Here is an 18,889-nt window from a genome sequence, read left to right as displayed (position 1 = left end):
TTTCTTTTTTTAAGTACAATTCATATCTGTTGGGCATATTTCGTAAGAGGATATTTTTTAACTCTTAAAAATCCATTTTAATATTTTTTTAATAATAAATAAATAGAAGTCCTTAATTAGAGCTTTCTTTTCAAGTGAGAAGGCTGTTAAAGGGGGGAATAAAGGGAAGAACAGGGTGCTTTCTGCAATTATTTTTTGTACATAATATTTTAGCTTTATTTTTACATAAACTTCACTTATTTTAAAGCATCATTTCTAAGAACCTCACATTATTAGTAATAAATATTGTATTGAAAATTAAAAGACTAGACTTCCAACCGCTACATAATTTTAGGGTTGACACGACAGAATAAATATAATTATTCAAAATATTAAACATAAATATTCAAAATACTTTATCAGTTTAATTTAATTTAAGCTGAGAATCATTTTACAGCACACAACTAATCATGATTGGTTTGGTTTCCCTGTCACCATGGTCTTGAGTCTCTTGCTTGTGTCAATAGAGAAGATTTTCAAGCAACCTAAAACATTTAATGGTAACCACCTTACCTTGTGTTGCTTGCAGCAGAATCAATTACATCAAGAACTCTATTTTCAAACACACGAAACAATAACTTCGAATAAAGATACAAGTAGAATAAATCATCGGTCATTAAAATGTAACGAATGCTAAAAAAATTATTTAAAATGTTAGAATAATGCGACTGATAATTCTGATATCAGAATTAAAGCGACCATCTACCTGTGCATCAAATGGTTAGGTTAGGAGCACCTACATCAAATAATTTATGGTGCCAAACATGTTATGAGCAGCCAGTGGATCATATCAGGTCTCACTTATGGGTTACCGGCGGCGCCTTTGTCCATGGTGTCTTGTGGAATTGTGGTTCGTACTGCTGGGTTATATATAATGCCAAATAATCCATTATACAGTAAGAAACAGAAACAGAAAAAGAAGACCAACCTGCTGCATGCAATAGCTTTCAAAATGAAGAAAGTGAGGCACCAAAAAAGGTCACACTGTGGCACCGACAGACTAAACTTTACCCCACAAACAAAGGAGTCTGTCATCCATATTATCAGATATAAATTATAACCTAATCCAAGTGGCTTTAACAACCTGACATTTAATGAATAACAAGCAAATCTCGCAGATATTTTAAAGCCAATGAAGCAGACCATACAAAAAAAATATATGGAGAAGCTAGTTCTTCATTAATCATTGGCACAAGCAAGTCTCAATTATGAACATAAATGCACAGAATTCAATCATAGCAGTAAGGGAGACCTTTGGTGATTAACATGAAGTACACTGTACTTAAGTTGCTTTGAAAAGAAGTTGATGGTATTTCGTTTTCATGTAATGCAATTTACTTACCCCTACCCTCCTATGCTAAGAATAAGCCAACACAAAATTAATCATCCCTTAGCAATCTAAGATTTGATATTAGTCGAATAAATGCAACATTTATCAAAGATTATAAAAGGAAATATCATATGGGGAAGATAATCATCCCCTAGGCTTCTATATTTTGACGATATGCAGTCATTTCAAAAGGCATGAATAGACAAAAGATAATCAATACCCAGCTTCAACGGCTCATGCTGTGTTCTTGTACCATACATTTCCGATTTGTTCAACTCGTACTCGAATTTAATCTCACAATCATCAATATTCTGCACAATGGTTCCATAAATAGAGGTAAAGTTTGCAGGCACAAGAATTAAGATAAACCTTTATTGGGCGCCCATTAAGACCTAAAATACTAATCAATTACCCGCACAACAAATATCTAACATCAGAACCTTCCCTCTTCATAGAGATAACGTGAGTGACAGACATGAGACCTTAACTTTTCTACAGATGGTGAGAAAGAATAATCAACCTATTATACCTTCACCTTGCCCCATTGATTGATGTACACAAGGATCTAAGAATACAATTCCCTAGCGAGCAAACATGCCCAAGGGTTCATCTACCCACGGGATCAATGCCAAACATATATCAATCAGCGTTTCATTTCCTTGGCGCTCTCGTGGCCTATTGTTACATCATTGGCTCCTGCATCATTGACTATTTCCTCACTAGTGATAGATTTTGATTTTATATTAATATTTTCTACACATTTCGACATTTCTGAAGAATCCAAATTTTTATCATTATTGGTATGTGCTGGTACTTGTCCAACAGCAGCTTCTTTACCGGCCAATGCACCTACGGACAGAGAGGGCTGTGTGGCATCTGATTCAATAACCTCTGAAATTACTGCAACTTCCCCATTTGAAAGTGTTAAGGAGGAACCTTCGTGATTTGAGGTCTCCCTCCATTCGACCCACTCAGGTGGATTATCAGTCTCGTTGGCTGCTATTTCTTTTGAATTGCTTGTTACATTGCGCGAGTGTTCTGACGTGCCCTGTGATTGTGGAGAGGATGTTGCCATGTCATCCAAATCATCATCTTCGCCAACAATAACGTCATTAGCACCATCATTGACGACTCCAGTCTCTTTAATATCCGGGGAAGGAGAGGCAAGCAAGCCAGTTGTACGATCACTTGCAATTAAATCATTCTCAAAAGCAAACCAATTTGATTTTGTAAAGTGAGAGCCACTGAATGAAACAGAAAAAACATCTTAATTAATTGATTGGAGGAAAAAATGGGAGGAAACTTTCAGGGCATGGATATATGTCACTACTAAAAAAATAAGGTCTACTAAACTTGATTACTTGACCAACTTTAACTAATACATCAAATGACTAGAATATTGATGCTACGAGAAGCAAAAGAAAGAGGAGAAATTTTAAAATAAGGCTAAAAACTTTTTCACAAAATAAATGAGTTTGGACATTATTTTGAAAAGAAATTAAACAATGCTAAAATCCTAATGAAGAGAGATTTTTGTGCTGACCTCAACAACAACCCACCAACTATCATCCCCAAAGTGTTTTCACAAACTGGTCGTTTTATCCCGTTTCCACAAATGTCCTTTTGTTCTCCAACCCTTCCCTCCCCTTTAAACCGACCTTCTACCCCTCTCTTCTTTGGTTTCATTTCATCTCCTGGTTTTGCCTTTTCATTTTTCAATGTTTATTTTTCCTTGGTACAAATGTCAACCCTTAATCGTTATTTATCAATGCATCAGTGAAAAAGATTGGTTACCATCACATTAGATATCTTAGTATGTAAGTCAACTCATTTTTCTGGGAAAAAACTAAAAACCTACAGAATTACTATAGTTTACAAGAAACAGAAGCACTCCATGCCAATACTCTATTGATCCTGAGCAGAATGAGGCCATTTCCACAAATGTAACGCAATAGTTCTAGATTCACGGTAACTATATGTTAAAGAAGAAAAATTATTACGTCGATTGGATTTACCTACCTTTCCTGGTCATCACCAAGACGCAGAGAGGATATAACAACTTCAGCAGATTCATCATCGAAGTAAACATCCTGCAAAAGCTTTACATCAGGAACACATCTACATTCAAATGACAACTCCAAGACAATCCCACAAGAAAAATATGAACATTAGCCAATCCAATGCAAATATCTGAAATATCTAGCCCATATATTCTAAATCAAAGTCTTTATGAGGACATTTATGTAGACACACACATATATTCAAAATCAACAATTATTATAAGCTGAACCTTAGGCTAATCATTGTAAGACACCCAAACCATAACTGTCGACCAATACATAAGCAAATTCTAACAAAGCCTTCCACCAAGTTATTATGACATGACAAGAGCATAATAGTTGATTCATGATGGTCTTTTATAAATATGCAAGTGATTGAATTTAAAAAATCCTCGCACCATAGCAAGCAGCAGAAGGGGATGTAATGAACTCTTATTGGGAGGAAAGAAATTAAACATGGTACTTTTTCAAGGGATAAATAAACACAATTTAAAATGCACTGATGCAAGTTCGTTTAGAAGATCGGCTTTCCCAATCTAGAAGTAAAGGTAAATTACTACTGCCATACCTCATCATCACGTTCAAGTGATCCATGAGCCTGAAGAGTAAGAAAAGAATTGATGAACAAGCAATTTAATAAAAACTATATTTAAGTTCATTTAATCTAATAATTTGTACGGTTCAACTAGAAGCATAAATGCTTTGAAGATTTATTACAGGATACAAAACAATCACGTGAGAGCATCCAATTAACTTCTCATCAGGAATCAAATATTAATATTCTCTCATATGCTTCAACTCGAAAAGTGTGGATTATCTGAAAAAGAGCATCTGTTCATCATCCATTTTCTTTGCAATTTCATTTATCAGCTTCACTCCGGATTAAAATTTGACAAGAGGAAACATGCACTACTCACATCCTATTTATTATCTTGCAATTGAGAACTCGGAATGAATTCCCTATTATATTAGAAGTACAGGCAAGAGTAGTACAAAATAATTCAGTACCTCATCCATATCATCATTGCTGTAAATGCCATGTCTAAAAGCCTGGCTCAAATTATTTGCTAGAGCTGCAACATCGTAGTCTCTTTCCTGGTAATCGTCTTCATCACTATCCCTACTTTGATCCTGCAGTCCTGTTGGGCGCCTATTGGAAGTAATCATTTCATATTAAGCTAGAAAGTTCAATGTTAAGCGCATAAATATAACTCAACATCATGGTGACATTAACTCAAATAATAGAAGATATTTTTTGTTTTTGTTAAATTACAAATTTAGCACTTAAATTAGAGGTTTGTGTCTATTTGGTCTTTCGACTTTTGAATATTTTAAATTTTACAGTTCTTCTAGACACAATCAAAATTTTAGGGTTCCATTAGACAAAATTCAATTTTATAGCTAATAGAACAATTTATTTTTCAAATTTTCAAATTTATCAAGGAATTACTAGCCTTATTAGATTACAAGATCGAGAGTTTAGAGATCTATTAGATACTTTTAAAAGTTCAGGGGCCAAATAGATACAAACCTCAAAGTACAAAAACTAACTTGTAATTTTTTAACTTGTTAACTCGAACAATAGAAGAAGTTAAGTAAACAAATATAAATCGGACAATGATAAAATGACAAGAATAAAGCCAACATAAGATTTGAATGCAAAAATCTTAATGAAGGTTACACGTGTTTCAATAGTAAAAAAATATGATGAGAATTACACAATCAACTGGCAATTTTTAGAAACTTGTTTTCTCTCTCTCTCTTCAACTATTGATATCATAGCCAGTAAAGGTAAAAAAATGAAAAAGCTTCTTGAAAAGTCAGACAAATTATTGTTGACATCAAGATCCTAAACAAAAGCATGGTCTTTCTGAGTGCCTGAATATATTAACGAGCCTGATCTATCTTTTTCAGGAAAACACCAATTCAAAAATCAGTTCAAATTGTACTTGGTCACATATATTTGCAAATTCAGTCATTTGACGCAACAATGATCCCTGAATTCCAACAGCTCAATGTATCGATTCAAGCATATGCCAATTAAAATTCAGAAAAGAACAAAGTAATTAATTGCATATCATAATCACTTCAGTCCTTCCTTCGTGGCCCATAATACTTAATCATCCTCCATTTCTTCCTCAATCTCTTCCTCACTCTCTTCCTCTTCTTCCTCAATCTCGGGTCGCCTTAAGGCGGAAACAGTTTTGATCTACATGTTGTGCTGATACTTGCAATAAAAGGAAGTGAAAAATAGCAAAAGAAAGACATACCCACACGCCCAATGGTAGACATTTGCCAATTCATTACGCTTTGAAAGGAAATTTGTTTGCCAGTCACTCCATTCCGTGCTATCCTGTTAAAAAGAAACATGAGAAAATTCAAGTATTGCAGTGATGTCATTACAAATTCAAAAAATAGAACTGACCTGCAAATGTGATCGAATCTCACTGCTGTTGTTTGCCAGTTGAACAAGTTTGTTAGATATACGTGTTAAATGACCCATGTTCCCTATCCTAGGTGGTGCTTTACCTTCTGCAGAAACAGTTGGCTGAAGAACAAGTTGGAAAAATAAGAAACAGAGATTCTTTCAGGAGCAACAATTAAGGAAAAAAGAAATAATGTCCTAGGTAGATGGTTTATCATAATATTTTAGTAGGAAACAGAGAATTTTATTAAGGATAATGGAGTGTCTAAAATCTTCCCGGGACTTTACAAAAATTCATTCTAATAGGAAGTAATCAGAGAAGGGCCCAACTGAATTGGGGTTACAACAGGAAAACATTAACAATTATGAAAAGCCTTCAAGAAGGAACTCCACATCAAACATTAAAAATAACAGCCTCCCAAGCCTCCTCTCAATCGCATTGTTTTTCTCGAGAAAAGCAATCATAATTTTTGCATATATGCATAACTTCCGTAAGACCAAACATCACCAGAAATTGGACTGTACCTTGTTCGGACCAACTGGCAAAGTGAAATGCTTTTCTGCATTCAGTATCTTCCCCACAAGATTACACTCATGAAGAACATGCTCTACAAGTGAAGAATTCTTGCTCACTAAACATGACACTACAATGTTCTCTACATGGTGATGCAGAAAGTTATTGTATGGGTACCTATTGTCATAAAGAAGCAAATGTCATTGTGGATCGATCAACAATCAAGTTGCAGTAGAAATACAGAAACTTACTCAAAGAACAAGTCCACAATTCGATTGATTGCTCTAAGATTAATCAACTCCTCTGTTGCTTTGCCACCCACCGAAAGTAAGACCGATATGAACTCTACAATCTGGAAAAACCAATATCAAGGAACAATCAGTGAAACATTGTCTTAATAAGAAACAAAACCTTTTGTTGAAAAACATAATATGCAAGAGTAGAGATCCCAGAGAAACAACGGTGCAACAAAAATCCCGACTAATTGGCCAAATGGTAGAAAGAGAAGACTAGCAAAATGAGGAGCAAAAAACTCAAAGAAGACAAAACAAAAACCAAGTATCCCAATTTCTTTAAATATTTCTATCAACCCGTTCGATGCTTTTTTTTTCCCGTAAGAAACTGAACTTTCTTCAAAATATGAATGAAAATAAGGGCATACAAAAAAAACAAGCCCAAAAGAAGAGCGGGAGCCAAAACACTAACTACATAAAAGGGCTCCAATCCAAAAGGACAAGGCTAAGATCATAAATACAAAAGGGTCGCATGATCAACACCCACAAAGAAGCATGAAGCTCACTAATTCCCAAACCTCCTCACCTGACTTCTCTTCCTCTCTAAAAATTCTATTGAGCAAAGAAACTAGTCTGCCACAACACACTGTCTTTCTCCCTAAAGGAAGTATTGTAAGAGCAACTCTTCCTGAAACAACCACCCATCTCTCTATTACGAGCCCCGCTAACACCAAAAGAAATCATCCACCGACCCAGCAGGAAGTTAGCAAACTAGCACTCCCACAGTAAAAGAGACAGATCCTCCTTTTTCCTCCGGTAGATAATGCACCATTGCAAATTCATAACTAAGGAAGAGTTCTTCTTTGAAACGCAATTTAAAGTGTTAACCTTCCAAGTAAAATTTGCTATGCAAAAAACTTCACCTTCTTAGGAATATTGGAAATGTGATAACGGATCACCTTGCCTAATTACCCTCAATCACACCCTCCACTTCTTTCTACATAAGCCTCCTATGGATGTCCACCATTAAGAAAAAAGGAAATGTGATAACGGATCACCTTGCCTAATTCCCCGAGTGGCAAAAATCTTACCTAGGTCTCCCAAAAATAAAAATAGAGAAATTTGTTGAACGGACACAATACCATGTCCAAGTTCTCCACTTGACTTCAAAACCCTTCTTCCCCAAAACTCTATCCAGGAAGTTTCAATCCACATGATCATAAGCTTTTGCAAATTCAATTTTAAAGATCACCCCTCCTCTTATATCTCCCTCTAGTCTTCGATAGCTTCATTAGCAATAAGAATGTGGTCCAAAATTTGCTGACCTGCATTAAAAGCTCCCTAGGAACAGGAGACGGTACTAGGAAGGACTCTCTTCAATCTATCAGCTTAGTCTTAGCAATAAATTTATAAAGACGTGTTACAATGCTTATGGGTCTTAAATATTGCGCCCTCTTTACCTTCTCTTTCTTTGTTAAAAGGCATATTTACCTATGTAAATTTAAAGAAAAGAAAGAAAGCTCAAAAAGTATTTAGCCATTAACACAACACCTGGCCTTGTGTTTAAAGTATATAACCATAACAACTTACTTCATATGATCTATGACGTTCACCATAAAGGTAAAAAGGGAACTCCCACAAGTAACCTTCATCATGAGTGGAGGAAAAATCATTGATCAGGTTCTAATGGGCAAATGAGGCTTTAGAAGAATTATGAGCTAAGAAGATAGAGTCTATTAAGATTGCCTTTGAGAACACTTGCAGCAATGTATTCTGCGAGTTTTTTTAATAAGATTTTGTAGAAAAAGAGATCGTGAATTCAAGTGGGGAACATGGATTGGGAACTGCCTATTGATAAAAGGCAGACCAAGGGAGAAAAAACTTTTGCCATGAGGAGAATCAAACGGGGTGATACATCTTTTTTTTTTCAACAAGAAACAAATTTTCATTCATGGATGAAAAGATACAAGATGATTGAAAAAACAACCTCCGAAAAGGGAGAAAAGAAAATACAATAGGGGAAAGCAGAAGCCTCCAGAAATCAAACAAAACAAAAAAATAACCAACAAGAAAATTAGCACAAAACAAAGAAACAAAAAATAAAAAATAATTTTGTTCTTATTTCTAGTTTACAGTTTGCCAAGGACACCATCTTCATTTTTTTTAGGCATAAACGAGTCTTTCCTAAAACATTTGTCAAATTTTACAAGCCTTTGAATTACCGTCAGGTCTTCATGTTAATAGGGAGAAGTGCTCTATGTCGAGATCAATTATGATGAAGGTAAACTGGGTAAATAGGCCTGTATTTCTCATGTGAATTTGTTTATATATCTCTGTTGTATCGTGTCTAGGTATACCCTTAGGCCACTATACTGGGGGCTCCCTCTTTCTGGAATCCAGTAGTTGAAAAGACTCGAGAGACATTTTTCAAGGAGAAAAGCTTCTTTNATTGAAGGGACAAGAACTCCTTGGTCGGTTAAATTAATTTAGAAAAGATCGGAGGGGTTTAGTACGAGAAGGGATGGTGGAGGGTGTGAAAATCAACGGTGGAGGGAGGGTGGTCACAGTATAGAAAAATTTGGGCAGAAAAAATGTAATAGTCCAAGCCCACCGCTAGCAAATATTGTCCGCTTGGCCCGTTACGTATCACTGTCAACCTCACAATTATTATTAAACACATTTTCTAGGTAGAGGTTTCCACTCCCTTATAAGTAATGTTTTGTTCCCCTCTCCAACCAAGGTGGGATCTCACAATCCACCCCCTTTGAGAGCCCAGCGCCCTAGCTAGCACACCGCCGATATCAGGCTCTGATATCATTTTAACAGGTCAAGCTCACCGCTAACAGATATTGTCTGCTTTGGCCCATTACGTACCGCCGTTAGCCTCACAGTTTAAAAACATGTTTTCTAGAGAGAGGTTTTTACACCCTTATAAGGGGAACGCTTCGTTCCCCTCTCCAACTGATGTTGGATCTCACAAAAAATGTAGCCCTTTTCTTGAAACAATTCTTGTGATTCCCTTCAGAACTTTGGGCTCTACAACCTCTCACCTAAAGTACAGGTTTCATTTCAATTCCAGTTCACCTTCTAAAGGTACCTTTATTCCTCTTAATGAAACCGGTTCTGCTAATGTTCAAGATTTTCCTTTTCTTTTTAATATGCCACGTTAAAAATAAAATAAAGAAGGAAAGACTAATCATGCATTTTTTTAGTACTTATGAATAAAAATAATCATTTCATTCAATACCCATGAAAAGACGTGGGCAACAATCTAACTATATCAAGAGCAAACTTCTTTATGTCTTTTACCTATCATATACACTTAACTTTTATGTAGGAAACGCCATACTTTCATTAAGAGGGAAAAAAGCTTAGAAAAAAGAGGTGACAAGATGTCAACAACCCACCTTGAAGGGTTCCATTTCCTATATTCCTTTTCTTCAACGAGATTCATTCTTTTAAAAATAAACTAATGATTTAAGTATCAAGTTTATGGTATCCCTATATTCACTTATACTGAATGAAAGATACCTTCAGACGATGCCTCCCAAGAGGTGGCTGTAACTTTCCGTATGCAGTAACCAAAACTTCATCTGATGAAGAAACATCCAAAAGCTTGAGCAACCTACCTGAACGATAGAGACCAGCACACTATTCAACATCCCTCGTAAAAAGTTATAACCCAAGCAAGCAAGATTACATATTCTCGTCTTCAATTCCTATTCTGTACATTTCATTACTTAAATCAAATCTAGTTTCTCCAGGCAAACAAAAACAAAAATGACTTCAAAAACCGTGAAGAATAAAGTTCTTTGGAAATGAAGACCCAGCAAGTAAACTACCAAGTAATCAAATTGGATGATTCACATGATTCATGGCAATTAATACCTTCAATTACTGAGGCGTAATAAGTAAAGTCATTGACTTAACACAGCCCAATGGCCAATGCAATACCTAAACTCTCCAACATGCCTTCTACAGTCTCCATAGTTGCTGAAACTGTAGGTCCACGAGTTATTTGGCGATTGTATGCATAAGCTGTTCCAGTAGTTAGCCTCCTAGGATCTAACAAAGATATGCACACAGATAATGAGTTTATTAAAACAGATGGTGGTCGTAACTCTTCCAAGGCATGGCGAAACAGTCTTCCTACAAAACTGATTTGAAAAAGAGAACCATTATTAGTGGCCAATGACAAATGCAGGCATATTAAAAACTCAAGAAGAGAAAATACTACCTTGGGCTGGAAATTTTAGCCATAATACCAGGAGGAGCAAATCGAGTAATAGCACAAAGTGTTTCAGATGCATTAGAATGAACTATCGAACAATCCTGAAAAATTGATCGCGTTAAAGAACCTCCTTTGACTGATCCATTGATTTTTCAACTAAGTCTATATAGTCATATCATTGACAAAGAACACACTAAGCAAATATATATTAAAACAAAAACTCCAAAACAAAAGGAAGCTTCCTTCTGTTTCAATTTTGTTGTGCAAAGGAAGGAAATAAACAAAAACGATGTTTATTTTGAATAAGGAGCATATATTTGACAACGGAGAAGGGAAATTATGTATACATGATTTGCAAGGAGAAGCTCTTTCTGCCTGAGATAATACAACAAATTATCCTAAACGATTTGGTTTGAAATATTAAAGCACGAAATTTTAATCTTGTTTGAAATGAGAAATATTTTTCATTTCTTATCCAAAAAAAAAATGTATGGTTTAAAATCTTTAATTGGATGTTTGTCAGAAATGAAAAGAAAATAAAGATTTTACTAATATACCCATTTAATCATTATTTGTATGTGAGAAGTTCGCCATTGGACTCTTATCAGAAGTATGGATACCACCAACAACAAGGGTCCAAAGGAGAAATGTGACAAAATTGGGGGATGCTATTTTACTAATAGCTCTAATAAGGTCCCAGAAAAACTGGCCAGCTTTGGTGGAAGGGAAAAGGATTGCAGCAAAAGATGAAAAGTTAACAATTATCTAAGAAAAAAGAGTCTCCACAAAATAAAAAGGCATGTAAACATTCTTGTGGGGAGGAATAAACTCCTCAAAAAGCTACTTACTGAAGATCTGAACTTGTCCACTATCAACTCCAGAACACCAGTCTCTTCAATCCACTTCATTGATTCTGTATAGCTTGAATACAGATGCCCATCAGCACCAAGAAGCCTTATCAAAACCTGTCCAGAATGAACCTTTCCTATGAGATTCACAATGTACATTCAGTAAAGATGTCAAAGCACAACAGTTTTTGTATAGAAGAAGGATGATGACCGTAGTCTGAAAACATAAGACCATAAGAACCAATGAGATAATAAGATGCACATAGGAACTAATGCTCCAAAGGTGTTGCTCTGACTGTATAATTTTTAATTTTTTTTTAAAAAAAAAAGAACCCAAAGAGTAGAAGTAACCACAGGAGTGCAAACCACTAATTCAGATACCATATTACAACAAACATAAACCATTAATGTAAAACGAGTTAAAATACCAGATACAACAAAGAACGGTGACCAACAACCAACCTCCATGATGGAAGTAATTCCTATCAGATCAACTAGCTTCTTTACAATTGCTTGATGTGCCTGGAAAGGCATGTGAGTGATCAGTTAACAAGCAAAGTATATCATTAGCATTAAGACAGTCGTATACGTTGCTTTATCTTCTTTGGATGAGAAGCACTCCAACAAGAACCAAGATAGAAAAGATTTATTATTTGAACAAAAAGAACTAAAAAAATATGAAATGGAAGCTTTTCACATAACCTCAAAAGACAAAGACGCACTCAAAAAGTTCGGACATAGATCTACATTGAGGGGCCAACAAGTTGGTAAAAAATCTTCCTCAATTTTTTAACATGTTTGCATTAATTTTTTCCCAAAGATACTACCCAAATGTTGATGTTACTTCATTTGAAAACATTACAAAATGCTATTGGAAAAGTTATACAGAGCTAAATGGTAAGCAATGGATGATTAGCAACGTCTTGAGAAAAAATGCAATAAATAATTTTCAGAAATATTGAAAGTAATAAATTAGTAAAAACTAAATGGCATATATGACTCATCACCTAACTTTTTGATAAGAGACATCCAAATATACAAAATTTAACTAGAATCTAGCTCTTTATGATCATTATCCCCAATCTAAGCTTAGTAAACAAGAGCATCGTCTAATGAAACCCTTGTTCCCTCCATAGAGTATGTGCATCAAACAGATGAAATACAGCTTTACCCGGTATACCCATGTTGTATAATACTTCGGTCATGCATAAAATGTAGAAGGTCAAGTAAAACTGAGAATGTCTCAATCTTTCAACTCTTGAAAAACAGACGGAAAATCTAAGGGAAAATGTATGCAAACTTACTTGAACATACTGCATAAAAGAAATTGTCTTCCGCAACAACAAGCATATGACAACCTGCCAATGAAGAAAGATTAATAACATATATACCAAAAATATTTCCCATGTAAGACATAGAAGGTGGGTGAAACAAGGGAAAAACTGTTACTTACTTGAGATTGTACAATTTGGCTATACGGCTAACAGAATATGCAGAAGAAAATTCAGAACTAAAATATTGTTAAAGTGATACCTTGCTGAAGTAGCCAGCCAGTAGGGTGCTATGAGAAGGCTTGGGTTCTAGGAAGGAAAACAACAAGTTCATCAACTGCAGACAACCATATCAACGAAATCAGTAATTGGTCTATCTTCATCATTTATCACTTAATAGGGCAAAGAAAGCAAGTTCTCCACCTCTTCATCCTCCATCAAAGCTTTGAGAATTATATCCACTTCACAAGTAAAAATCTCACAAGCAATAAAAGGAAACCTGGGCAAGAATACATGAGAATAACCAAATTTAAAATGTGAGAGAGAGAGAGAGAGAGAGAGAGAGAGAGAGAGAGAGAAGGCACGAGGAATAGCATTGGGAATGTGCGAGCAAAAATTACTTAAAACTTCGATTCTTCTCAGCCTCTTCAGGAGCTTCTTCAATAATGTATCTGATTAACTGTTCAATATGAGTTCTTTCTCTCAAACTGCAAGGCATGAAAGCAAGCACAACAACCATCAATTTACTAAATATGGTGAAACCCTCTTGGTCAATTTCTTGTATTGATCTATTCTCGTTTCTATTATCTGACCAACCATTAAAGTCGGTGGTATTTATTATATGAGCTAGCTGCTGTGACAGTCAGCTTAATTTTTTATTTTTTATTTTTTAAACAAGAAAGGAAACTTTTCATTGATAAAATGAAAAGAGATTAATGCTCAAACGATAGAAACTCCACAACATAAATTAATAATAAGAAAGCTTCCCAAAGAAAACATAAAGCATAGAAGGAAAAAACAATTGAGGCCTGGAGAGAGAACACCATGATGAGCAATGAATTCTTGTGGAATCAAACCAAACAAACCAAGAGATGAACTGCGCTAGAAACAACTAACCAACAACAAAACAATCCATGCTGAGAAGTAGCCTTCATTTTTCTCCAACTTCAACTAATTATATGAGATTCTAAGAAAATGCCGACTGAGACAACCATAAATGGAAACTCCAGTGAACTTCAAATTCTGGCAAGATCCATAAAGATGACCTTAAACATGTGCATAGCAGAAAAGACATGATGAACCGTGCTGGAAACAACTAAAACTCCCCAGTCACTGGAAACAAGGAAAACAGATACAACCACCACAGATTAATCATAATCAAAAGGAACAACGCCATCAAAGCTATTAACTGCAGCAATAAATTTCCCAATCAGTCTTCTACTCTCTCACATTTGCATGACATTTGCAAACAAAAGCGCCAGCAATAAGAATGACCTCCACAAACCTCAATAATAAATAAATAAATAAATAAGCTAACTCGTTTAGAACTGTCCTCCAATCCTCATGAATAGCAAGACCAACAATGAAAATTAAGTTTTCTGACCAAATTCCCTCTGGAACGTAAGGGGGAATCTCTTAAAATTGCAAACCACTCACCTTGATTAGTGAGGAGAATTCATCAGGCAGCAGAATATCACTTCTTAATCAATGTATCACAAATTGAAAAGGCTGACTAACAAAATAGCAGCACATAAAAACTGGTAGAATGGGTTGAACATTACAACACTACTAGATGACTAGTTACATCAAGTACAACCAAAGTCAAATATAATCAGAGTTACATGATCCCATCAATTAATTTCTCTGCATGAGTTAGCAACCTACCAAGCAAAAGAACAGATATGCCAAGTATGGACCAGAAACATGGGGGGGAAAGGAGCATGATATATCAAAGAAAAGGGAATATTACAAGTTAATAAGTCGACCATTAAGTGCTTTGCATTCCTGAATAACTTCATCCTCATCTAGAAGCTCCTCTAACGTAAAATTTTCCTTATCCAAAACTGCCTCCATCTGCAACAAATGAAAATGAGATGAATAAAAATGCAGACATTTACATTAAAACTCAAGTAAAGCTGGAGCACTGTGATCTTCCTGTTCGCTGAACTAGGGGAATGTAATAAAGAAAAGTGTACTTGTGTTACTGGATTCTAAATTCCCTGAAACAAACACATTATAAAATTCAGAATTGTTATGTCTTAAGAAATGCCAACTCAATAGAAAAATGTGTCCAAGTCATTCACATCTGGGAAGATAAATTCTTTCATAGAAACTGGAGTTTAATTATCAAAAAAAGAAAATATAAAAGTGGGAGATGAGGAGTTCCCACCATGCCAAGGGAATTATAAAAGGGCTTCCCAATTGGCGAAAATTTTAACAAATCAGTGATTAAAAAATTCATTTTAGATATTAAACACCAGCTAGAACCATAAACCCTACTCCCCTTGTGGTTGATTTCTTCCTCTTGGAAAGCCTCTTGTTTCATTCAAACCAAATTCCCAATAGAAAAGCTATCTCCATGTTGGCCCAAAGAAGTTTCTCTTTGACATGAAAAGCCACACCACTTAACAGCGGAAAAGTAGCTTCGGACAACTCACTGGAAAGCAGTTATTAAGCTTGAAAAAAAAAAAAAAAAAAAAACAGGCTCCGAGCAAAATTCAGCACAGGGTCATGGAAGAAATGTGTCTGATACAGCCGGCACTGGCTTTGCAAAGGACACGCCAGCTGGGATTAAAGCATGCTTCAAGCATACTCCTTTGCAATTCTACTCAACAGGATTTTCCACTGCTCGCTCCTCCATGTTTCATGGTTCTACCACTAATACATTGTTTGGCACTTCAATCTTCTTTTGTCTTCTATGAATCTTTTTTTTTTTTTCCTTTTCTCACTCTCTTCTCTAAATCTTCAATGCACCACATTCCCTCTATACCTTTCTCCAGCGATTTATCCGTTTCTTCACGAAGCTTAATTATCTCTCATCCACTTTTGCCTTTACACATTCTCTCCAACTTCTTAACCACTATGATAGGTATAACTTGTTTTTTTTTTTTTTTTTTTTTTGAGGTCAACCAAGATTATATTGAAGACTCTTGCTTACAGTCTCAACCAGTAGCTCTCACAAAGGTCTTTGCAAACCTCGTTGCTTCAGTCTTTCCAATAGTTTCGGTAACTCGACAGTTTCTCTTCTAGGTTCGAATTTAATTGTGACTAAAGGGTGCTGGTTTTCTTCTAATTGTAATGAGTTTTCATCTTCTTCTTCACTGATTCACGATTCTAATGGGAAATCTAGTTGTAGTTTGGAGTCAAAATTGCTTCTGTTGAATTCACAAGTACTGGGAACGGATCAAGTTAATCATTGCGTGGATGATAACTTTGAATCTTCATTTGCTCTTCTTTCTACAGATAGTGTTGTTGGCCCTTTATTAAATTCAGTTGATGATCAATTGAAAGAAGTTTCCCCTACATTGTCCACTTTGCCAGTTCCTAGTACATTCACCTCTCTTACTGAGACCTGTGGTCTTCAGATGCATGCAATTCCACCTCCATCACCTCATTTAAAAGCTTAGTTGCTTTCTATTGCTATCCTTCCAATGAAATTAATCTCAAGTAATACTAGAGGTCTTAGAGAATTCTCTAATGGGATGACTGTGTTGATAGAAAATCCAGTGGAAAGGTTATCGAACAGTCGGGGGATGAACCTTCTCATTAATTAATTGACAGGCTTTTGGTTTCGAAAGAGTGGGGCAGTGTAGAGTGTGGGGCAATAATTGAGAAATCTCTCCTTCAAGATAGTTCTTACTAATATTCCGTATGCTAAGCATGATGCCACAAGAAACACAAAGATCAAAACCTCCTTCAGAGCTAAAACAAATTGGGATTCTCTCTCCTCTTTATATCAAAATCTCCCGTCGTTGAACTTGAAGCTAAGAGTAGTTCGGCATTATCTCAAAGGTTGGTCTCTTTGGTCTGCTCACCTTGTTGCAACCTTGATTTCTACGAGCATTGCGGTTGTTGCCTATGTTTTTTTTTTTGATGGCATGGTTGAAGGTCAATTCAATTTTCTTTGAAAGAATATAGTAGCTTTCTGTGTTACGTGATTGGTGGAGGCCTATTTTATAGCTTCAGTTTTTGTTTGCAAGCTCTCAAAGTCTTTCCAAGATGTTGAAAAAGCTCTTTGTTCTTTCAGTATTTATTTTCATGGTTAAATTTCAAGATGGGAGCATTTGTTGTTTTGTATTGTTTTCTTTTTCTTGTTCCTGTTCTTGTTCTTTTTCTTTTTCACTTCCTTTGGGAGTTTGTATCACTTGATATTTATTCCTATACATGGGAGCAGGAAAAGGTATTGAACTGACAGGGAAGGGTACGGACCATATCCACGAAAATCATATTGAATACGAAGGAAAATAGAGAAGTTGCAGACCACGCATCGCATATTTCATGTATGAAGCTATTAAGTCAAATCCACATTCTCCAGCTTCAATTTCCTTCCCATTGAAGCGCGTGTAAAATCAAGTATAATATTGATAAAATTCTTGCCCAATAGGAACTGAAATAGAAACAATTCGCAGTACACAAGCCACAGCACAGGAATGATGAATCCTACAGCCAAGAAAATGGAATAATGAAGATAAAGAAAATGAGACTCACAGGCGACGCTGTGGACAATCCAGCCATGCGCCAAAACATGGTGAATTGTGGGGGTAAATTGCCAAACTCAGATCTGCAAACCCAGAAATCGAACCACCTGGACTACCCTCCCCAGCAAGAATTCTCAAAAACCACCTAGACCACACAGAAAAATAATGATCCAGAGTCGCCGCAGCGAAACCCTAAAAGAACGTGCATGGATTCGAACAAGTTAAGATGGATCGAAAGAAAGGTTTGAGGAGCAACGTTGGAAAAGAATGAGAATTCAGAGAAGCGCGAAAAATAACCTGAAATCGTGGAAATGTGATAGAATTTTGTGAAAAAAGTAAGAACTTCTTTCCTGTTGCTTGTTAATTGCGTTTGATCTTTTGTTGCCAGAGAAATTGGAGTTGAAATTTTCACTTACATCCATGTATTTATAAACAAAAACGTGCCCCGCTTCTTATAGGACTTTTTTGGTAGGAAATTCCTTTTGTTGCCGTTGTGAATTTTGATGTTTCCATTTACCCTGCAAAAAGCTGCAATTTTTTTGACATAATAATTAATTATTGTTATTTTTGGCTTAAAATATTTTGGGTTTTTACACCAGAAATAACCACAATAAACTCATGATCAACAAACAAGCGGTGTTGTTGACTGTTATAGACTCTCCAAGAATTTTGGAGTGTTATTTTCTTTTTTTTATTCTTTTATCAATCAACCCACTCTTTCTTTTTTGGAAAAAAAAAAAAAATGATAACTTTAAGCAAAACTTTAGAATATTGCAAAAACATAATTTATATATATATATATAATTTTTTTTTTTTTTTACAACAAAATATTTGTAATTGTAACCGCCCAGGCGGATATTATTTCTGATATAGGGTCATCGTCATTGTTGGCACACTCTCTCATGAGATATAATTTGTAATAGTCCAAACTCAACGCTAATAAATGACTTTTCGTCCTCTCCTACAGGCATGGGATCTCACATTGGTTTTTTTCCACTCAACCCAAGTGATTTTTTGTATAAATAGATCATTTATGTTTTGCAAAGCAGGGTCCCACATTAAGTGATATCGTGTCTAGCACACTTTGATACTTAAAGTAAGTGTCTAGTTTGAAGTGACGTCGAGATGATCTTATAGAAGTTTTTTTTTTTTTTAACTAGTACACTGAGTCCATCTATTTATATACGTTATGGTGTGTGCCAAGTCGTACGATGATCTAGCTAGAAGTAGAGGGAGCATAC

The 18,889-nt window shown here is 35.5% G+C and overlaps 1 protein-coding gene across 4 annotated transcripts; it reads right to left on the bottom strand.

The window, feature by feature from the left end:
* Nucleotides 1-1,711: 1,711 nt before the first annotated feature.
* Nucleotides 1,712-18,083, bottom strand: LOC111497180 (serine/threonine-protein phosphatase 6 regulatory subunit 1-like). Of its 4 annotated transcripts, none has more exons than XM_023147879.1 (20): nucleotides 17,946-18,083; nucleotides 17,659-17,840; nucleotides 14,921-15,024; nucleotides 13,572-13,658; nucleotides 13,375-13,450; nucleotides 13,214-13,288; nucleotides 12,985-13,038; nucleotides 12,143-12,202; nucleotides 11,681-11,797; nucleotides 10,839-10,933; nucleotides 10,556-10,758; nucleotides 10,133-10,230; nucleotides 6,620-6,720; nucleotides 6,380-6,545; nucleotides 5,855-5,977; nucleotides 5,700-5,782; nucleotides 4,438-4,579; nucleotides 3,998-4,027; nucleotides 3,389-3,459; nucleotides 1,712-2,613 (listed from the first exon to the last, which is right to left on the bottom strand). In XM_023147879.1, exons 2-20 carry the CDS (start codon nucleotides 17,695-17,697, stop codon nucleotides 2,013-2,015), a joined length of 2,325 nt encoding a protein of 774 aa, XP_023003647.1. In that variant the 5' UTR covers nucleotides 17,698-17,840; nucleotides 17,946-18,083; the 3' UTR covers nucleotides 1,712-2,012. The 4 variants fall into 4 exon arrangements, with proteins under 4 accessions (XP_023003647.1, XP_023003649.1, XP_023003650.1 ...); XM_023147881.1 differs by having other exon boundaries at nucleotides 17,659-17,793; XM_023147882.1 differs by lacking the exon at nucleotides 17,659-17,840.
* Nucleotides 18,084-18,889: the final 806 nt, after the last annotated feature.

The sequence above is a fragment of the Cucurbita maxima genome, unplaced genomic scaffold (genome assembly GCF_002738345.1).
Source record: "Cucurbita maxima cultivar Rimu unplaced genomic scaffold, Cmax_1.0 Cma_Scf00023, whole genome shotgun sequence".
NCBI lineage: Eukaryota > Viridiplantae > Streptophyta > Magnoliopsida > Cucurbitales > Cucurbitaceae > Cucurbita > Cucurbita maxima.
This window is presented reverse-complemented; position numbering and strand designations above follow the sequence as displayed.